The 24,122-nt window shown below is 36.3% G+C and overlaps 1 protein-coding gene across 1 annotated transcript in view; it reads right to left on the reverse strand.

Moving 5' to 3' along the window:
• The window catches only part of SPEF2 (sperm flagellar 2), a 178,991-nt gene extending 164,285 nt beyond the window's left edge, over positions 1-14,706 (reverse strand). Inside the window, exons 1-2 of the mRNA XM_058564248.1 lie at positions 14,613-14,706; positions 5,610-5,712 (exon numbers count right to left, since the gene is read on the reverse strand). Of these exons, the coding sequence (XP_058420231.1) occupies positions 5,610-5,712; positions 14,613-14,670 (161 nt within the window). The 5' untranslated portion in view covers positions 14,671-14,706. The remainder of the gene's footprint in view (positions 1-5,609; positions 5,713-14,612) is intronic.
• Between the last annotated feature and the right edge of the window lie 9,416 nt (positions 14,707-24,122).

Here is a 24,122-nt window from a genome sequence, read left to right on the forward strand (position 1 = left end):
CCCCAAATGCAAATTCAATGCAATCCCTATCAAAATCGCAGCTGCATTTTTTGCAGCAATGATCAGCTGATCCTAAAATTCAATGGCAATGCAAAAGGACCCAGGATACCAAATATAAATTTGAAAAAGAACAAAGATAAAGGACTTACACTTCCCAATTTTTACACTTACTCCTAAACTATAGTAATCAATATAGTATGGTGCTGGCATAATGATAGACGTATAAATCAATGGAACAGAATTGAGAATCTAGAAATTAATCCTTAAATCTATGGTCAATTGATTTTTGACAAGCGTGCCAAGATCACTCAATGGGGAAAGAGTAGGCTTTACAACAAATGGCACTAATAAAACTAATATCCACGTGAAAATATTAATGTTGGATTCCTACCTCACAAATAGAAAATTTTAAAACAAAATGGGTCACAGATCTAAATGTAAGAGCTAAAACTATAAAACTTTTAGGGAAAACAAATAGGAGTAAATCTTTCTGACCCTGAAGTGGGCAGTGTTTTCTTATACCCCCAAATGCAAGCATACCTCATTTTATTGTGCTTTGCTTTATTGTGCCTCGCAGATACTGTGTTTTTTATAAGCCATTCCACCAGCAAAAGATTATGCCTCGCTGAAGGCTCAGACGATGGTTAGCATTCTTTAGCAATAAAGTGTTTTTTAATTAAAGTATGTACATTGTTTTTCTAGACATAATGTTATTGCACACTTAATAGACTACAGTATAGTGTAAACGTAACTTTTATATGCACTGGTAAATCAAAAAATTCGTATGACTTGCTTTATTGTGATATTTGACTTTATTGTGGTTCTCTGGAACAAAACCCACAATATCTCCGAGGTACGCCTGTAACATTAAAAGCACAAGGGACAAAAGAAAAATACATTCAAGTCTTTAATCCATTTTGAGTTAATTTTTGTGTATAGTATGAGATAATGGTCTATTTTCATTCTTTTTGCATGTGGCTGTCCAGTTTTCCCAACAGCGTTTATTGAAGAGACTTTCCTTTCTCCATTGTATGTTCTTGGTGCCTTTGTCAAAATTCAGCTCTCCATAGACATGTGGGTTTATTTCTAGGCTCTCAATTCTGTTCCGTTGATCTGTGTGTGTTTTTCTGCCAGTACCATGCTGTTTTGATTACTATAGATTTTTACTATATTTTGAATTCAGGGAGTGTGATACCTCCATCTTTGCTCCTTTTTCTCAGGATTGCTTTGGCTATACAAGGTCTTTTGTCATTCCCTATAAATTTTAGGATTCTTTGTTCTATTTTCATGAAAAATGACATTAGGATTCTGATTGAGATTGTATTGAATCTGTAAATTGTTTTAGATAATATGGACAGTTTAACCATGTTTATTTTTCCGATCCATGAGCACGGAATATCTTTCCATTTCTTTATGTCTTCTTCAATTTATTTCAATAATTTCTTATAGTTTTCAGTGTATAGGTCTTTCACCACTGTGGTTAAATTTATTCCTAGGTATTTTATTCTTTTTGTTTTGATTTTAAATAGGATTGTATGCTTGATTTCTCTTTCTGCTAGTTCGTTGTTAGTACATAGAAATGCAACTGATTTTTGTATGTTGATTTTGTACCCTGCAATTTTACTGTATTTGTTAATTATCTCTAATAGTTTTTTTTTTGGGGGGGGGGTTTTTTGTGAGGAAGATCAACCCTGAGCTAACATCCATGCTAATCCTCCTCTTTTTGCTGAGGAAGACTGGCTCTGAGCTAACATCTATTGCCAATCCTCCTCCTTTTTTTTTTACCCCCAAAGCCCCAGTAGATAGTTGTATGTCATAGTTGCACATCCTTCTAGTTGCTGTATGTGGGACGCGGTCTCAGCATGGCCGGAGAAGCGGTGCATCAGTGCGCACCCGGGATCCGTACCCAGGCCGCCAGTAGCGGAGCGCGTGCACTTAACCACTAAGCCACAGGGCCAGCCCTCTAATAGTTTTTTGATGTATTCTTCAGGGTTTTCTAGGTATAGAATCATGTCATCTTCAAATAGTGAAAGTTTTACTTCTTCCTTTCAAATTTGGATTCCTTTTATTTCTTTTTCTTGCCTAAATTAACTCAAAATGGATTAAAGACTTGAATGTAAGACTTGAAACCATAAAAATCCTAGAAAAAAACATATGCAGTGCACTCTTTGATATCAGTCTTAGCAGTATCTTTTTGAATACCATGTCTCCTCAGGTAAGGGAAACAAAACAAAAAATTAAAAAATGGGACTACGTCAAACTAAAAATCTTCTACAAGGCAAAGGAAACCATCAACAAAATGAAAAGACAGTCCACCAACTGGCAGAAAATATTTGCAATTCATATATCCAATAAGGGGTTAATTTCCAAAATATATAAAGAACTCATACAACTTAACAACAAAAAAACTAATAACTCGATCAAAAAATGGGCAGAGGATATGAACAGACATTTTTCCAAAGAAGACATACAGATGACCAAAAGGCACATGAAAACATGTTCAACATCATTAATTATTAGGGGAATGAAAATCAAAACTACAATGAGATATCACCTCACACCCATCAGAATGGCTATTATTAAAAAGACAAGAAATAACAAGTGCTGGAGAGGATGTGGAGAAAAGGGAACCCTCATACACTGCTGGTGGGAATGCAAACTGGTGCAGGCACTGTGGAAAACCACATGGAGATTTCTCAAAAAATTAAAAATAGAAATACCATATGATCCAACTATTCTACTTCTGGGTATTTATCTAAAGAACATGAAAACACTAATTCAAAAAGATATATGCACTCTTATGTTCATTGCAGTATTATTCACAATAGCCAAGACTTAGAGGCAACACAAGTGCCCATCAATGGATGAATGGATAAAGAAGATGTGGTACATATATACAATGGAGTGCTATTCAGCCATGAAAAAGATGAAACCATGCCATTTGTAACAACACAGATGGACCTTGAGGGTATTTTGCTGATCGAAACTATTCAGATGGAGAAAGACAAATACCATATGATTTCACTCATATGTGGAAGATAAACAGACACATAGATAAGGAGAACAGGTTGGTGGTTACCAGAAGGGAAGGGGATGTGAGGAGAGCAAAAGGGGTAAAAGGGCACACATGTATGGTGATGGATGGAAACTAGACTTTTTGTGGTGAACACAATACAGTCTATAGAGAAGCTGAAATATAATGGTATACACCTGAAATTTACACAGTTATAAATAAATGTGACCTCAATAATTTAATTTAAAAAATATAAATAAAAAATAAATAATAAAAATAGATAAATTGGAACTCATCAAAATGAAAAATTTGTGCCTCAAAGGACATCATTAAGAAAGTAAAAAGACAACCCATAAAATGAGAAAAAATATTTGCAAATTATTTATCTGATAAGGGATTTTTCTCCAGAATATATAAATAATATAACTCAACAATAAAAAGACAAATAACCCAATTTTAAAATAGGCATAGAACCTCACAATCCAGCAATAGTGCTCCTTGGTACTTATCCAAAGGAGTTGAAAACATGTCCACACAAAAACCTGCACATGGATGTTTATAGCAGCTTTATTCATGATCGTCAAAACTTGAAAGCAGCCAACAAGTCCTTCATAGGTGAATGGATAAACTGTGGCACACCCAGCCAATAGAATATTATTCACTACTATGAAGAAATGAGCTATCAAGCCATGAAAAGACATGGAGGAAACGTAAATACATATCACTAAGTGAAAGAAGCTAATCTCAAAAGGCTACATACTGTATGGTTCCAACTACATGACATTCTAGAAAAGGCAAAACTATGGAGACAGTAAAAAGATCAGTGGTTGCCAAGGGTTGGAGTGAAGGAAAGATGAACAGGTGGAGCACGGATGATTTGGGAGCAGTGAAAATACTGTGTATGATACTATAACGGTGGATACATGTCATTTATACATTTGTCCAAACCCATAGAATGTACAACACCAAGAGTGAACTCTAATGTAAACTATTCACTTGAGTGATGATGATGTGTCCTTATAGGTTCATCAGTCATAATAAACGTACCACGCTGGTGGGGGATATTGATAACGGAGGAGGCTCTGGATGTGTGGGGGTAGGAAGTTAATGGGAAATCTCTGTACCTTCCTCTCAGTTTTGCTGTGAATCTAAAACTGCTTTAAAAAATAATATTTAAAAGAAAATAAAGGATTTGAATAACATTTCATCAATGAAGCTACACAAATGACAGAAAAAGATGTACATCATTAGTCATTAGGGAAATGTAAATCCAAATCACATGAGATACTACTTCATACTCACTAGGATGGCTATAATCAAAAAGACAGGGGGCTGGCCCGGTGGCGTAGTGGTTGAGTTCACATGCTCTGCTTCAGTGGCCAAGGGTTCACAGGTTCGGATCCCAGGCACAGACCTACGCACTGCTTACCAAGCCATGCTGTGGCAGGCATCCCACATATAAAGTAGAGGAAGAGGGTCACAGATGTTAGCCCAGGGCCATTCTTCCTCAACAAAAAGAAGAGGATTGGCAATGGATGTTAGCTCAGGGCTAATCTTCCTCACCAAAAGGAAAAAAAAAAAAAAGACAACCAATAGCAAGTGTTGACAAAAGCATGTGGAAAAACTGAAACCTTCATACATTACTAATGTGAATGTAAATGATACAGGCACTTTGAAAAACAGTTTGGATGTTCCTCAAAATGTAAACATAGATCACATAACCCAGCAATTCCACTCCTAGGTATTTACACAAGAAGAGTGAAAACATTTCCCATGTAAAAACACACAAACACAGAAGCGGAAACAACTAATACCCATCAATTTATAAATTCATAAACAAAATGTGGTATATCCAGTTGATATTATGGAGCAAATAAATAGGAATGAAGAAGTACTAATATATGCTACAATATAGATGAACAGTATCCTAAGTAGAAGAAGCCAGTCACAAAATGTCACATATTGTAGGATTCCATTGACACGAAATGTGTAGAAGCGACAAATCCGTAGAGATAGAAAATAGATTAGTGGGGATTAGGGGCTGGGTGTTTAGATAATGGTGATGGTTGTGAATATACTAAATATGTAAATATACTTAAAACCAATGAATTTTAAGCTTTAAAATGGTGAATGATGGTATGTGAATTATATCTCAATATAGCTGCTAAAAAATATTATGGATTTTTTTTTTTACTATTAGTTAAGTTCTATTTTATACTTTTAAAACACAAAGAAAAATATTAATTGGCCAGGACACTGTATGCTGTTTCACTTCTTCACTTAAAAGAAAGCAGAACCAATTAACAAAATAGGAAGTAATCTGGCCTAAGATTGCAGGAATATAGAAGATATTAAATGGGTCCCACTTAGAAATGAGGTCTTGCTGCAACTATAACTTTCTCTCTCTATACTCCTTGGACAATGAGGCATGTATATGTGAGGAAGCAACAATTTCCATACCAATGATGTGCCTGGTTGGTTTAGGTTTGGAAGAGATCTTGTGATTCATGATTCTTTAAAGTTAACTTTGGAGGCTAAAACCACACAAATGTCAAAAGAATTGACCTTTTTTAAAGTAAGGAATAATTTCACCAACCTGCTGTCTGAAAATTCTGAAAAATCATCCTGAAGTTCAAACTTGTGCAGAACTTCTCCAATTAGATAGCCACTGGAAAATGCCTTTGCAAATGACTTGGGACCTAAATTTTAAAACATAGAGATTAGTAAGTATATTAAGATTAAAAGTACATAATGTTGCATATAGAGCTTATATATTTTCATTATGTATACATAGAGTAAAACTCCCTAAACTGGAACTCAATATGCCATGAAAATACCTCTAGTAAATCTTTTATTAGCCAAATAAAAAGATTGAAGTTTAATACCAGATGTCTTATAAAGATCCCTGAATAAATATAAATTGATATTTGATGACATTTGAAATTTTGAAAGAAAAGACAAGTTCTGATGAAATTAAACAAAACACAACCAATAAAATTTATAACTTTAGATCTAAAAACAAACCTTCAATATATTTTCTAAAACTATACTCTAATACCTTAGTTATCAATACAACCTATGGATGATGATAGCATATTCTGGCCAAGTGATGTGCAATTTAACTTCTTTAAACATTAAGACTTAATTTTAATCCTTTTATGATGGAAATTTTACAAAAATCATCTGCACTTTCTTAAATAAAGCCTACTGAACATAATCAAGCTTTTCCTTGGTGGTTCAGGGGGGTTGCTCTGGTCTAGTTTTCTGTGCAATGATGGAGATAGCCCAGAGGAAAACAGGCTTAGGAGCAAGAGACATCTATGTTGAAATCTTGACCCTGCTCCTTACTAGCTGTGTATTTTCTGAGCTTTTTATCTCTAGAGCAGAGATAACCATATCTATATCTTGGATAGCTATTTTAAAGATTAGAGGTAATATATGAGAATCACCTGCCACATAGTAAGCACATAATGATAAGTAGAGAAAAAAAATTTGTGTTAAATAGAATTTGCTTTATTTAAAAATGTCTTTAGTTTTGGGTTACTTGTATTTTTCTTATGAAGTGAAAAATATACAGTTACATGGTACTCAAGGATGATATACAAAATTGATACAGAAAATAAATTATATATATTAAATTATATTATCATAAGAAAAAGCCATCATGTCTCAAATGATTTCAAAATCCTCCAGAAATCTGTAATATGTTTCTATCAGAGTCCTTTAGGCAATAGCAGTCAAAATACTATATATCATTGCAGTATCACAAACTCATTCATACCAGATTGTTCTCTTTTCTCTATTTGACTAAGAATAAGGTGCCTAATTGAGTATGAAGAAATGTTGGATTTATAGAACTGATGCTTGATGTGTGGTTGCCTTGGGGTGAGGCGAGTCGTTCCATAAAGGCCAGGCCTTACTCAGAAGACTACATATTACCATAAGAATAAGACTCTTGCACATCTGACACAAGCCCATAATTTTGCCCAAAGCTTTCCTAATACTTGTTCTCAAAATATTTTATACTCTTAATAATACCCCAATTCTTAAGTTGAATCAATATAATAATAAAAAGTAGTTTAAAAAGATGTCGACTATTCCCATTGATTCCATTTACTCAGGTCGAGTTTTGCAACTGTCTAGCATTAGAATTTATTGACTCTGTCTTCCAGCATTGAAACCAAGAACGAAGAAGTTAAAAAATCTTTCCTAGAGCAAAAATCTTTAAGATAAGTTTTGCTGATTGAGAGCTGTGCATACTCAACATAATCAACCATGGTTCAAAACTGTCCCTCCTTAGTATATGAGTGAGCTATCTCTCCCAGGAATTCAAGGTCCTGACGTCAAGATTCAGCCTCAGAAGGCCACACGCAGGCTGGTGGGAAGGCACCAACCAACAAGGCCACATGCTCCCCCTCCCCTACCTAAAACCCCAAATAAAAAAACTCCTACCTTTTTCCCTTCGAGGAGGTGCATCTGAGTTTTAACTCCCATCTCCTCGTCTGCCTGCCATTCAATAATAAAAGCTCCTTTCCTTGCCACAAGCCCGGCATTTGTTTTGGGGGTTTTTTTTTTGGCCCCTCTCGCATGGTGGGTAAACGAACTTGAGTTTGTGTTCAGTAACAGCATCATACAGTAGTTGTCTTTGAAGCAACTGAAATCCAAATGGCTCCTTCTGCCTCCAAAGGGCAGAGGTGTCCTTCTCCTCTCGAGTCACTGCAGCTTTCTCCTTTCATCAGAGACCCACCACTGCTGGCCACCAATGCTGTTCCCTGGTCTTTGCTTCTACTGCTGTCTTCACTGTGCCATCTGGGCTGCTCTGGTTGTGCCTTGCACCTCTTCTGTCTGTTGCTTCCTTCTTTCTGCTTTTTCCCCTTCTCTCTTCTCTAGCCCATCCCTATTCTCTTCTTAGTTTTCTGAAGAGGCGTTGGACATATAGCCATTGTCAGACTATGGATTTCTATTAACAGTCTAAAGACTATTGCTTTGCGTTCAGGAGCTATTGCTATGTCACCTTCAAGTGGTCTCATTCCCCTTCTCCCTCCCTCTGGATTTTGCACTATGCCTATTGTTCACGTTAACTGAATGCCTGAAGTTTAGCCTGGCAATAACTGGGGAATAATTGTATCCTATTCCATCATGCTCAATGTAGCAAGCAAACAATCTGTAGCAAACTGTTTGCTATGAAAAGATCACTAAAAAAAGAAAAAATCATAATCCACTTCCTTTGAAATGGCATAACATATTAATAAGGCAATTCTGAAATGGATAAAAAGAGGCATTTATGGACATAAAGGTCAAAGAAGAACAGTAAACACATTATTTCTATGTCAAGTAGTTTAGTACAAATAACCAAGTACAAGAACATCTGTTTGCAGTTTTGTACGTACAGGACCCTTCAGATTTACTATGCGCTACAAGAACAGAAAAGAGAATCATGAGTGAAGAACTACAGCAAATGACAAAAGCAACGAAGGAAAAAGATGTAGAAAAAATAAAAGAGAATAAAAAGAAGAATACATGCAAGAAATTAGATAAGAAAAGAAAAAGATGAAGAAAAAGTATATGAGCTAGGAAAATATGGTTTAAAAAGTATGAGAAGACAGATAAGAAGCCAGAGAGAGAGAGAAAGAGGAAGGGAGAGGGGCATGGGAGAGAAACAATAAGAAGAAAAGAAAAAGAAAAAGAAAGCTTATTGTTTTCCCTTTGCTTTATCATACTTTTTTTCCCACTAAATGTTTCTGAATACCATGACTAATTTCACAACAACCACCTCTATAAGTTAATTTGCACTAACAATCGGAATTCCCTGTGGGAAAGGAGAGGGCGGGTTTTCCAGGACAAGGAACAATGAAGACTTTGAGAAATAAATGAACCATTGGAGCCCACTGATGATCTTCATCCTGAGCCCTAAGATGATCTACATCTGGGATAAGGTTGTTCAGCAACAGCTCAACCATGCCTCCAATCTTCCAAGCCACATGTCTGATCCCCATCATTTAAGTTTCTTTTGCTAAAATCTTTGATGGGGGACTTTGTGAAAGGTCTATATGGGGCTGGGTCAGTGGATGAAATGGTCCACGTGCTTCCCCACCAAAATGGCCCTGAGCTAGCTGGAGAAAGCACATAAAGGAGATAAGCCTTCTACGTTCCAAAATGGCAGTGAGGAGAGCACAGGCTCTGGAGAAAGATTCTCTGGGTTTGACTCCTTGACCGTGTATAAGCCACTGGACTTTCGGCAATTATATAGTCTGTTTCTCGTCCTTAAAAGAGGGAGAGTGACGGGATCTAACGCATAAGAGTTGGCTTGAGAATTAAATGAGATATTGCATGTAAAGTGCTTAGCACAATTCCTGGCATATAGTTAAGTGCTCAGTGACAATTTTTATTGTTATTATTACTGCCTCCTAATTTAAGACAACAGGTCATGTTAATTACACAATTCAAAAGCTTAATAATAGATCCTCAATGACTATAGTACAAACATCCTTATTTAAAAAGTAATTCAATAGTCAGCAAATATTTAACATTGCCCTTAATTTAAATAGAGGTCCACTCTTTGGGCCAGATAAGCTATAACACTCCCATCAGAAGCACATGTAATCAAACACAGTGGATTTCTACAGCAAAATATTTCGGTGGGAGAAATAAAGACTAAACATAGCATCACAGCATTTCTGGTCAATTTTGCCACCAATTGAGTAGCGGTATTTGGATTTTGGAATTGTACATAAGGGTCTGTAGACCTACACATTCTATGCTCAGTGGCTTTCGCTCCTCCTTTACTAGAAGAGCAAAGATCTAGCCTGCTTTATGAACCACATTTAAAAACCAAGCAAATTTACTTCCATGTGAGAGAGAGAAGAGCAGCTGCTGATGGCTGGGAACTGGACTGGCCACCTTGGGCCTTGGTGTTCCTAGAGACTGGCCTGGCGCTCACAGCTAGGCCTTGGCATTCTCCTGCTGAACATAATCAATTTCACAGCACACCAACATCAGACAAGGCCACTCTGTGACCCTGATAGATCAAGACAAAAACAAAATCCCTGTGTAATCATGCACGTACTCAGACAAAAACAATATTGTCCAAAACACAAAAATGACCAAACATCCCCCCGTTCTGGCCAATATGAGTAGTTGCTACTTTTTTACCAATCATGGCTTTGCCTTGCTTTATTCTCCTCTACTTCCTTGATAAGATTTATTAAGATACCCAATCACAGATTTGCCTATACTCTTGACAGGACTGAATTCAGAGCAAAGCACCGCTTCCTTGAACCCTCCTCAAAAAACAGCTAACATAAGCCCAAATGCTATAAGTCCTTTCTAACACCCTCTTACTGAGATGCCCCACAGTTCCCCGTATGTTGCAACAAGTCAATAAACCCAATTTTATTCAACTACAGGTGTTCCTGTGGTCTTTGACTGGAGGACATCAACAATTTCTTTTCCTCCAGTATAAGAATAGGATGATCAGCCTTCACAATTTTCTCCTTTGAAGACTTCATCATAATTCTCAATATTTACTATCTGAAATAAAATATCTATCTTATTATTATAAACTTCTTTAATGATTAAAATACTGAGTGGCATTCTTTTCTTGAGACTTCATATCTTAAAATTTGACATTGATTTACACAGCAGCCTTCTGCCACTGGATGTGCTATCTCAATTTCTAGTCAACAGAATTCAAGTTTTAATTTAGGAAAATGCTGCTGAGCTAGCCAGGAAATATCAAAATCTGTTGCATTACATGAGAAGCAATATATTTCCTAAGGACACTGGGGACTGAAGTATGAGAATATGTGTGATTTAATGACACCAGGTTAAAATAGGAATGAACTAAAAGTCAACAGACCCACAATGTACTGCTAACTTGCCACTACTTAACTGTATAACTCTAAACAAATCTCCAAACATATCTGATTTAATAACCTCATATGCCAAAGAAGAATTAAATGATGTCTAAGATTTTTTTTCATATCTCAAGTTATATGACTCTATGATATGGTAAGGTCACAGGCTAATAAAAGGTCACCAGAATACATTATAAAATGTGTATAATAAATATTCAATAGAATATTTTGAGATCTCTATTCTTTTCTTAAAATAAAATTTGATACTTCTGAAAAGATCTGAACATAAGACCTAATCAACAAAGTATACTTAGTGCACAAGGGGACCCAAATAAAGAACGCCCCTAAAATTTGGGAAAAATAGTAGAAAATATCACTCTCTAAAACAAAATACTAAGATTTAATATAAAAGGACAAAATTTTCCACCTATGAAAACCTACTTATAAAAAAAAAATTAACAAGGAACATAGACTGTCTCTTAAAACTCACAATTTATCTATTTAAATTTTTTTACACATCATGCAACCTATAATCTTGGGATGTATTAATTAACCTTACTCAGAGATTTGCTGCAATGAAAGAATACACACATATTGTAATTTCAGAAGCTTTCAGAAGCTACTAGCTGTGTGATCCTGAACAAATTACCAAGCTCTCTCAGCCTCTTTTACTCATCTATCCATCTGAGACAATGTCTTTTAGGGTTCTTTTTTTAGGATTAAATAAGAAAACCTGTGTAAAAGGCTTAGCACAGGGTCTGGTGTAAGTGCCTACGTGCTCAATAAGGGATAAATTTTATTATTATTATCCTTTCATTTATAAACTTCATTTGAGAAAATAACTTTTATGTAACCCCTCACAATATTTTATTATGCAATGCTTATTATATTTCAACTAAACTGTTAAACCTTTTTTTCTCCTATTTTTTATGTGAAGTTTGATCTTCTTTTTTAATTATTTTATTTGTTATGCTATATTGAATTTTCCAAATTATGAAGGCAATACAAGCAACAAACCAAATAACACAGATGTATAAAGAAAAGCCAGCAATCTTTTCCTTCCCCGGGGTAACCAATACCAATACACTGGTTTATATCCTGTCACGGTTTTCTCTGTGCTTACACAAACCACAATATGAAGATTCATGCATTTGTCAACAGTCCAGTATATGTCTCTCCACACATTTCTCTACGCTCATATAAACAAATATACATATTCGTATACGTGTATCTTTGTGTGTCTGTGTGTACTTTCTAGTTGGTCCAAAAATGAAATTATGCTAGTCAAAATAAGCTAAACTTATAAGCTATAAGATGTTTTTCACTTGACAAAAATACAGGAATATCCTTTAGGTCAAAAGTTATAGCAACTAATTCAGTCCTTCTAATAACTGCATAACAATCCATAGCATGGATACAGCATCATTTATCCAAGTATTCCACTTTGAAGAAAATTCAGATTGTTTCCAATTTTTTCTTTTTGACCCTACAATCCACGCAGCAATAAACATCCTTGTTCAAATATCCTTACGTATTGGTGATTTCATTTTTGTATGATAGTTTCCAAAAAGTGAAATTTAGCATTTACTATGTCACAAGTACTAGTCTAAATGCTTACATTTATTATCTCATCTAACCTTGACACAATTCGATGAAGTATTATTATTGCTCCTACTTTGAGTATGATGAAATTTAGGTAAATAACTTGCCCAAGGTCACTAGATAGTAAGTGGTGGATAAGTGATTTCAACCCAGGCAGTCTGGCCTCCAAGTCCTTGCTCTTAATACGACCCTTATCCAGAAATTGACAAATTACTTTCCCAGGGGTTCCATGATAGTTTCTATAAACCATTCAAAGCCTTCCACTGTACACCACAGAAAGAATGGCTTATTTAATGATGGGAATCAACATCTGGCAGTGTGCTTCCTTGGGTGTACAGATCCTATCTTGCTTATTTCCAAATGCAGTTGAGTGTTTCCTATAGTCTGAAAAGCCTTTTACAATATGGAATTTGGTTACCTCAGGGACTGTCTCTCTCTTTAGACTCTTCTTAGCAGTTGAGATCAAGAAATGAACATGTATTACTAGTGAATGAGATGCAGAATACTGCAGCTGTCTCTTCTAACAGCTTCCAGATTTACACTTCAGGGAAGCAGACATAGGGAATTTTCCATTCATAGTTTACGTTGTTAAAATTCTTACTTAAAAAGTCTCCAGTCTTTTCATTTTCACAGAATGAAGTAATTTTTCTTCCTCCTCTCAAAACCAAAATTCCAAAAACTGATTAAAATTATAATGGCATACTACTGTTTTTATGTTTCTTATTAATTTTATTTACATTTCTCAAAGGGGTTTCAATACACAATAGAGTCCTGAGGACTTAAGCAAAGGGTGTGATTTACTAATCAAGTAAAGGAACCAAATTAAACTTAGCAATCTGTAACTGCTTTTCTTTGGAAGAGTATGACTTAAGAGTGTGATACTGCATTTCGGCTCATAAGGTGAGAGAGGGATAAGAAAAGAAAACTGCTAAATGTTGTCCTGAGATCGGCATCATATTTTAGGTGAGAAAGGGTCAGAGACACAATGCGATGATCATAGAATCCTGGGAAAGAATTTACTGTAGTTCCCAGGGAGTGTGTGGTTGGTGGTTTGGCAAAGAAAGAGTCCAGGGTTTATGCCTCAAGAAATGCAACTAGAGGGGCTCCAATGTTAAAGATCCTAATGCTGATAATAAATGCTTCACACTGCAGAAACACTACTAGTCTAGCAAGGTCTGTGGATGACCCAAGGTTGAGTTAGCACTATTACCCCTCGGGCGGCAAGTTGTCATTACACAAGGGTGCTTCTGGGAAAACAGACTGAAATGATTTGGACTGAAAACCTCTTGCCTTGAGCAAAAACCATACCAGCTGGGAAATGAACTTCTATTGAAGAAACAATGGAAAGAAGTTGAGAGAGAGTATAATGCTGTGGTGGAATTACTGGGCTGTCATAGAAGTTCCCAGCATGTAAAATTGCCTCTCTGGTTGTGGGATTTAGAAACTTTGGGTGGCAAGTTCATGGCTGGAATAAAATTAGGTCAGTGAATAAGGTCAGCTGTGGGCAAGAGTCAACAGTGGTCAGAAATAGCTAATGTTTGTAAATTTTGAGCCAAAATTGTCAAAATTTGTAAATGTTAACTTCTTCATTAACTCATTTCACACACACCCTCTCCTGCTATGCAGTTAGGTATGGAAAGTATGTTTGGATCTACTTTATATTGGAGGAAATACTCAGAGAAGGTATTGTAACTTGTCCAGGGGCACACATCTAGCAGTATGGTAGCTGACTTGACGATTTCCTATTTCATTGGCTTGTCAGCACACCATGTTTCTGAAGATGTGAAGGGGGCAATGTCAGGGCCAGGCTACGGAGTCCAGCAAATTCCTCTCTCTATAGGAGCAAGGAGCTCTCCCTAAACCCTGATTGCTTAGAACCACACAGTAGTTCAGAAACTGCGGGGGTGGGCCCACCGTGATAAAGGGTAACTTCGGAGCTGCAGAGTGGGGATGGGAGGAGCCCTGTGAAGCCTGGGGTGAGCTGCAGCGGGGCGCAGGACGTTGGCTGGGCGCTGCCAGGCCCTGCAGGCGCCCCATCTGCTCAGCTCCCGCCTTCCCTGCCACGTTGCATCAGCGCGCCGCATTCAGGGCGCCGCGCCCTGCTCGCCCCTCGCCCGCTCGGCCCCGGGCTTGTCACTCACTCACGGTCTGGGACACCTTCAACTCCTGGTTGAGCCACTGGCACAGGATCTCCGACATGGTTCGGCCTGTGCCTCCTACCGCTAGCAGGTGCGAGGAATGCGCGGGAAACCAAGCCCGCCGGCCCGCGTCTTCTTGTTGCCAAGGGCAACCCGTTGCTAAGGAAGCGTAACCAGGCCGGAGCTAGACGAAAGGCTCGGAAAAGAGGGGTGCCAGATCCCAGCAGCGGAGGACAGAAAATCGTGGCCTGCCCCCTGCTGGCAGGTAAGACCGGAATGTGCGCAGGCGCAGTGGGCTCCGAAGGACCAGAGGTGACAGTGGGACCCTGTTGAGAAAACTGAAAAGTTCGCGAGAAGTGGGTGTGAGGGGGGAGCGAGGCAGGGAAAGCTAGGGACTGAGCAAGGGGTCTTAGAGAAGCAGAAAGAGAAAGAAAGAGTGTTGATTGAAAGGGAATTTTTTTGTTGTTCCTGTTTGTCTTTTAAAGAAACCTATGGAAGCTCTTGCTCTATAATGGCAGCATTTTTGTCATTGATTTACAAATTGCCAGTTTTAGTTGCTATGTTGTATAGGCTACCATGGCACGGACAGAATGTGTCTTATTCATCTTTCAGTCCCATACCTGGTACAGGGCCTAACGCACCACAAGCATTCAATCATTTTTGGTGGCAGAACTAACAATTAGGATAATTCGTTATGTCTATATTGTTTTGAGAGAGAAATATTTAAAGAACTTCTTTTCTGGTCAGTTTTTCCTTCCAGATAATTATTTTAAATTCAATTTTGACCAAGAATCTCTCCTTGAGCAAACCTGAGTCAGGCTCCTCTGAGCTCTCTTCTTCCAGAGGCCCCACCATGAGGTCCATCGTAGGCCCCCTTAGTCCAGTTCTAGCAAGAATCCTGCTGGGTCCATTTAGGGAAAATCCCCCACCCTCTATATCTGATCAAATTCCTCATCCCCCAGCCTTAATAATTGATCACCTTGGCCTGCCTGCAGCAAGAATTCTGTCATTTAGCCAGAATCCCCTTACCCCTGATGTTTCCTTTTAGTAATTTTCCATCCAATGACTCCACCCTGCTCCTTGGCTATAAATCTTCACTTTTCCTTGTTGTATCCTTAGTTGAGCCTGATTTCTCTCCCCTACAGCAAGACCCCATGGCAGTAGTACTTTCAGTCCCTTGAAGGTAAATCTTCTCTACCTTCTTTAACAAGTATCAGAAAAATTTTTCTTTAATAATTTCTAAAAGTTTAGCTGAAATAATAGGAAAAATAATACACATACATATAATGTATACATAATCTTATATGTATAATAATATATATAATAGTACATCTATGAATATCACAAATATAATGAATTTGCCCCCAAAAGGCCTGGATACACCAAATTATGATTATTTTAAACTGTAGGAACAACATCAGTAATGTCCTACTAGAGCAAATGGTCTCTTAAGATTGATCTGAAATAGATCTGTGTGCCCTGACTAGATAAAACTTTAGTACCATTTCACTAAAGTTGACTTTACTTATCTTTAAAATCTCCTACTCCATGAGTTTCCTCACACCCACCCAGCAGGCATGACTATGAGGAGAATTTTAAGGGAGATTTCTTGCCCACAGAATTGGGGCTTGATATATTTGATATGTCTCACCTTAGAGTTATTCAAATTCGGAAGAGTATAAGATTCTTTTTAGGCTCTTATAAGATTCTATAGTTTGGGAAATATGTCTCAGGCAGCTGTAACCATTGGAAACACATCATCCCTGAAAATGCTTCTAAGAGATGGCCTCCAAGGCACTTCTGCTTCCTGCCATCCCAGTAGTATATTTAAATTGATGACTAGTGCTACATTTACTAAGAGGTTCCAAGCTTTAATTTCAGTCTGTAGAAATTGAGGGACAGAAATCAATATTTCCCAGATTGCTGAGAAAATTGCTTTTGGGGAAGGATGTAGATGATGGTGCATCAAACTCCACAGCTGCATCAGAAGAGAGTGCCTGAGCTCATAAACTCCCTAGAGATATGGGCTGTTATTCCCATGCCAAAGCAAAATATTTCTGTGCCTATTTGTAGGAACTGTTTGGTGGTGGTTTGTTACAAGGGGTTATTTGTAGTGTTTGTCTTTGGAACCCAGCTCCAAACAACATAATCTGCCCATGTGTTATTTTGGAAAAAAAGTTTATATACAGGATTTAGATAAATGAAGATACAGATGCTTTACAAAATCTAAAAGTCAAAATCCTTCATTTCGCAAAATGAGCGTGTTATTTTTTTCAGCTCCTAAAGCATCCAACTTGAAAATGATCTGACATTAAAATATTAATGAAAATTTTGAGCTATTACTGAAACACATGCATTTTACCGTGTATTTTCTTGAAATTGCTAATTTAATTATTATTCCAACATTAAATACATTAAATAACATTAAATCTAGTGCCTTCCCTTGGAAATCTCAGCTCTGGCTAAGGTTTCTAGCACTGCTCATGTTGGTATTTTGCATTAATATAATATATGACTTGTTTGTTTCCCCATGTGGAATCAGTTGTGAGAGGAGATGATTAAAGAAATAGATAGTTTCCCAGCTCTTCTTGAGATGGCTTTTTTATTGTTTTTTAATTAAAATTTTTAGAATGTTTGGCTCCTGCATCCAATCGTAATTGTCACAGCAATTTTAAAACTAAATTTAAAAATTATTTCTAAAGCATTACCTGTCATTTAATTATAAATCTTTATTTCTCCTCTTTAAATACTCAAGGGTGGATTATGAAGAGTTATTTTGAGACCGTAAACTGGTTTGAAGTTATGCTGTGTACTGAAATAGAATACACTTTATTATTTTAAAAATTAATTGTAACTTTTTTTATAATTGGAATTTTGACCTGTCAATAAAGCCCAAGCTTTGGAACCAGACACACGTCTGTCCAAATATCAGCTTTTGATCTGACTACTTCTTCAACTTTGGAAAAGCTATTAGCCCCTCTGAGCCTCAGTTTCCTCATCTGTAGAATCAGGACATCAATATTTCTTAGACAGAGCAGTGAGGATTAAATGAGAAACTGCACATATTAATTCCTGGTTCATAGTAGACATTAAACAAATGTATCTTTCTGTTTCTCCTAAGGCTATCTGAATTTTTCCATGGCATTACTGGTTGGCTTTTGAGTAGCTTAGATTTGCTTACACTATTTCAAAAAATTTTTGAGGCACTTATTTCATACAGCTGCTTTAATTTTGTTTATGACTAATTCAATATTTGTACATACATAAATACATAGATGAGTTTTTTTTTAAATCTTATTTGGTCCTCCATATATGTCTTGCATACGTTTCTTCATTTCCCCTCGCGTCATTTTAGATCATTCTCTCATTCCCTCTCCTCAGCGTGTTTTGAATGACCTTGCTCACTCCACATTCATTAATTCAACAAATGTTCCCCTGGTGTCCACAATAACCACCCAAGCTAGGTTTCCCTGTCTCTTCCTCTCTAGTCATCCTGTGCAACCAGTCCAGTTCTATTCCTAAGCCCTTCTCCATTCCTCAGCTCAGACACTTACATGAATTTCACTAGAGCAGTATTTACCAACGTGGTTCTTGGTCTCCTAGGAGAATATGTAATTCCTTTCGTGGGTCATGCCAGAATTCTTTATACTTGAAACAGTGAAGAATTAAATGGAATAGAAAATATCAGAGAACTTTTCATGTAGGGAGAGTAAATGTGTGGGGTTTTTTAGGGAGAAACATTTTTGGAGCCACTGTCTTGAAGGATAAAGACCCCACTGAAGGTCTTGTACAATCTAGCCTCAATCCAACCTTAACTGTAAACCACAAATTCCCTTAACACAACTTCCTGAGGTTTTTTTACCAGGTCCCAATTTTCCCGCCTTTACACCTGTATTCCATCTTCCCTTTGCAAAAAGGGCAACTTCCTCTCCCCACCTATCCTGTCTATCCTTCAGGGCCCAATTCATCAGTCACCACCTTCACAAAACCTCCTACTCCCTCCATCTCCCCAATCCCTCTCCCTTCTGAAAGCTCAAAATAAGTACTTTCCTTTTAACTCTCATCCCTGACACCTAACTCTTACCAACTACCCACAGCTTGGCCAGCAACTCAGTTTTGCAATCTTTTAATGTCTTTTTCAACACATTTTCAAAAGAATGTTGATTTAGTGTCTCAGAAGTAGAGACAACTTCAGCTCTTATTACTTATGGCAATTAACAATAATATTGTGAAAGTTTAATTCTATTTCAAAATTTTTGAAGTCTTTTATATTGAAGCAAATATCACTCTTTCTTTTATGTGTCTTATTTTCCAGGCCCACGTGATTTCTTATGTATGAATTGTGTCTTTCTCAGGGTAACATTTAAATTTCCGATCTTAGGGAGCAATCGGATTCAAAACAAAATCAAGTTAAAAAACAAAACGAAATAGAACAAAAAACTTGGTACCAATGAAAAAAGTGAGTCATATGTTCTATAACTGAGACAGATAAGCCAAAGTTCACTTATCAGAATTCTTGCTCTGATTTCTTATTTTTCCGTACTGAAGTTTTCAGAGAAGCCAAACCACACTTGAGTGTCTTAAATTTATAGCCCTAAATTCATGTCTTACTTTTTCCTTCCCCAGCAAAAAGTTAAACAGTACCAATGAACCCTCTCAGTTTTGCTGACTGTAATCAAATTATTTTTATAGCAACATTGCACTTACACAGATAGGCCCACATTCTTATCTCTCTCACAGATTATGCTTTACAGCAAACTGGGTCTCCATGTGTGCTAAGTTTTGCAACTAACTGCACTGTAGTTTCTCTCTGAAAAAAAAAAATATTTTCCAGAGAATCAAGGTTTTGATGAATTGAGTAGCTCCTAAAAGTCATTATCCTCTATACTTCTACTCTTGATGGGATCTTTATTATGTTTCCAATGTTCCATGTGTAGACAATGATCCATCCTATATTTGTGAATACTCTGGCAGACTGGTATTCCTTCATACTATTCCTCATACCTTATAAACTGCAGTGGTTCCTCATTTCCTATTAAGAGTATATGCCAGAAATTCCAGATACTCCATAATCTGGTCCTATTCTACTTAGTGACTCTCTAATTCCACGTATTCCATTATGAATAACAATCTACCATGCCAATTCCTTACTCTCTTCTTTCTGTCCAGTTTCACTAAAGCTTACTCTTTAATTCAAGTCAAATTTCTTTCCTAAAATTATCGTTGACAAACCCTAATCAACAGCCTTTTCCTCTCAACTCTGGTGGGCTAAGATGCACCAGTAGAATCTTCGATATATGAATACGTGGATTGCTTTTCATTTTCACAAATCCAGAACCCAGAACAAATTTTCACGTACCCAAACCTAGAACTGTCAAAATGCTCACTCTGTAAATGCTGTGGCATGAATCTGTGGATGCCAGCAGGATTTTTAACATGTGCCACACATTTTAGTACCTGTGTATTATGTTGTATAATTTGTTGTTCTTTTGTATCATAGGCTGGGTCCCATTTCTTTGTACTTAGGACAATGGTGATCACAGAGGGACATGTGAACGTGAGAACTACTTCTTCCCACATTCTGCTTCCAGTTATGGTCATGATGGAATAAGGGATATCATCCTTCCCATCTACTGTAATCAATTATAAAACTGGAAAAATAAGTAAAGCAACTTTTCAAGTAGTGGACATATAGTGCACATTCACCTCAGATTTTTTCTTGGGAGAATTTTCCTGGCTGTGGCTTAAAGAAGTAAATACCAAACAAATGGCAAATGTCTCAGTAGATGGAGGAAACAGTGATTGGAATTTGGGGTTGAAGAGGCAGTTAGAATTTGTGGGGTATAATAATGGAGAAGAAGAAGCTATATAGAGAAGGAGCTCTAGAAATTAGAGGCCAAATACAAGCCTTCCCATGCACAGGGGAAGTGGAAGCTGCTTGGGTATTCTGGAAGTTGCACATTTCTAGGAGTGATTGGAGTTCCAACCAGCCAGACTGGAGAAGCCTCACCAAAGACTCAGAGCATTCAGGTGAGAGCTCAGCAAGAAAAGAGTCTTTTATTGTAGGACTACCTTAACTACAGCATAAGGGCCAATAAAGCCAGAAAGAAACTCTAGTAAGATAAAACTGATTGTCCAATAAATTAACTGTCTACTAGAAAAAAACTTAATCTTTAAAGGAAGACAACAAATTTTAGAGTCTCAACAGTGTAGCACTCATTTGGTCAAACACACAATCAAGAGTCAGGTAAATATGACCCATAACAAGGAAAAAAAAACAGCTGAAAGAGAAAAACGTAAAGATGACACAGATGTAGGAATTAGCAGACAAAGACAATAAACAGCTATACAAAAATATTATAAAATTTTAAGGATATAAATGAAAATATGGATGTAATGTGTGGACCGATGTGGAAGACCAGCAGTGCAATGGAAGCTGTTTTTAAATAAATAGGTGAAAGATTTACATCTGAAAACTCTTTCATCCGAAATGTAAAATTCATTGAATGGACTTAACAGTAGATTGGAGATTGCAGAAGAAAAGATAAATGAACTTGAAGTGGAACACTAGAAATTATCCAAACTAAGCACAAAGAGTATAAAGACTGAAAAAAAATAAACGGAGTTCCAGTGACCTGTGGAACAATACCAAATGGCCTAACGTGTAATTAAAGATCCAAAAAAAGAGGAAAGTCATATTGGAGCAGAAAAAAGTCTTTGAACACATAACAGCCAAATATTTTCTGAATTTGATGAAAAAATATATATTTAGATATATATTTTTGTTGTTGTTGAATTTAAAAAACCCAAACAGGAAAAACTGTACATAGACTCATTGTCAAATTGTCAAATGTGAAATTGTTCCATTGCCAAATTGCACAAAAATGAAGATTAGGAGAAAACTTTAAAAGTACACAGAGAAAAAACACATATTACATATAGGAGAGGAGAGTAATGAGCATAATGACAACTGATGGTATAAGAAACAATGCAAACCAGGAGACAATAGAATATCTTTAGAGTATTGAAGAAAAAAAAATTCAACCCCTAATTCCATATCCAGCAAAAATAATCCCTCACTAATGAAGGCAAAATAAAGACATTTTCAAATAACAAAAGCTGAGGAAATTTGATACCAGCAGACCTGCAATGTAAGGATGTTAAACTCAACTCTTCAGGCTTAAGGAAAATGATACCAGATGGAAACTGATAACCACATAAATGAAAAAAGAATACTGGACATGGGGAATATATGAGTTAACATGAAAAACATTTTTCTTGTCTCCTACTTTTTTTAAAGGCAATCAATGAATGCATATGTAATAACTGTATTTTGGTGTTCATAACATATGTGGAATTAAAATATATGTCAACAATAGCACAGTGAACAAGAGGGGATTAAGTAGAATTATATTGTGTAAAGTTCTTACAATAACAATGTAGTATATAATATTAATTCAAAGTATATATTAATAAGTTCTGGTTACATATTTAATCCCTAAAGCAACCCACTAAAAATTTTTTTAAACGATGTAGCTAAAAAGCTGGTAGAAGAAATTTTGGAAAACTAAGCAAATACTCAAGCCGACAGAATACAGGAAAGGAGGAAAAAAGGAACTAGAAAAAATGGGACAATTATAAAATAAGCAGCAATGTGATAGACTTAAACCCAACTGCATCAATAATTCCATTGTATATCAATTAACTAAACACTTCAATTAAAATGCATAGATTATCAAATAGGATTTTTAAAAAAGCAAGACCCAATTATATACTGTTTAAAAGAAATACACTTTAAACATAAAGACACAGATAAGTTAAAAATAAAATTATAGAAAAACACATATCATGTAAAGATCATTCATAAGAAAGCTAAAGTAGCCATATTAATTTCCGACAAAGTAGACTTCAAGACAGGAGTATTACTAAAGTTAAACAGAGAGACACTTCATAAAATTAAAAAAGTTACTTGATCAAGAATATATGTAACAATCCTATTTGTCATACACCTAAATAACAGAAGCAAAGACTGGCAGAACTAAAGCAAAATTAAAATTATGTAAAATTAAAATTAAAAGTATATAAAATTATAGTTGGAGATTTTAACACTTTGCTCTCAATAATTAGTGAAGTATATAAAATGTTCATTAAGGATATAGAAAACTTGAAAAACACCAAATCAACCAAATTAACATAATTAATATTTATAAAGCAATATACCCAATAATATACATTCACTGCTCACTTTGAAAGGAAGCAGCCGTTGAAAGATGTTGTTTAACTACTCCGTAGTACAACTAGAGCTAGAGATAGTATAAAAGGTTGGGTTGACTCCTTGGTGATTTCAAAAATCATATGGAGGAAGTTACTTTTTATTTTTCTTTCTACTATGAATCTGTATTGTCATCATGATGCATTAGGTTCTATTCAGTTGAGCACTCATTGATTTTTTTGAACTTTATCTGTTCACATTTTTCACTTTTTATTGGGCCTTTTCAAATGTTATCACAATTACCATTTCATAATCGTTTCTCTGGATTACTGAAAAGAAGTTTATTGAATTATGTATGTGATATTTTTATTTCAAGGAAAATCACAATACTAATTTTATAGGGAATATAGGATCAGAGGTAAAGAAATATGATATCTTGGTAGCATTTCAGCCATATATGTACTCCATGAAATAAAATATAACTATACTCTAGTTACATTCCCCCTTGATTATTTATTTTTTAGTTTTTTTTGTTTTGTTTTGTTTTGTTTTTTGGCGGATGAGGTGAAGGGAGCTTCTCTGAATGGCCAGAGCAATAACATAAAACTAAATTTCTGGGGCCGCCCCCGTGGCTTAGGGGTTAAGTGCGTGCGCTCCGCTACTGGCAGCCCGGGGTTCGGATCCTGGATGCGCACCGACGCAGCGCTTCTCCAGCCATGCTGAGGCCGCTTCCCATATACAGCAACTAGAGGGATTTGCAACTATGACACACAACTATCTACTGGGGCTTTGGGGGGAAAAAAAAAGGAGGAGGATTGGCAATAGATGCTGGCTCAGAACTGGTCTTCCTCAGCAAAAAGAGGAGGATTAGCATGGATGTTAGCTCAGGGCTGATCTTCCTCACAAAATAAATAAATAAAATAAATAAATAACTGTTTAAAAAAAAAAACTAAATTTCTATGGAGTACTTTGTAAAACCAAAATGATAATTCCCTTTCATTCAGCAAGAATGAAGGGAGTGTGTATACTTCATACTAGGTAGCGATTTCCAGACTCTTGGATTTTACCAGCTGGTAATATTCCAAAAGCAAATTTGAAAGCCAATGTAAGGTTGTCAATTTTCTTTCTTATTTTTTCAAGTAAGAGCATAAAAACAAACACTACATTTTCTCTGCTTATCATTTCACATAAGAAAGAACATTTTACATCAAAAGAAGTAGGAAGAAAAAATTTGAGAATGAAGAATAGTACTTTAAACTGAAGAATAGACTTTATGAAAAGCCCCCAGTATGTCATAATAG

Source organism: Diceros bicornis, chromosome 20 (assembly GCF_020826845.1).
Source record: "Diceros bicornis minor isolate mBicDic1 chromosome 20, mDicBic1.mat.cur, whole genome shotgun sequence".
Taxonomy (NCBI): Eukaryota; Metazoa; Chordata; class Mammalia; order Perissodactyla; family Rhinocerotidae; genus Diceros; species Diceros bicornis.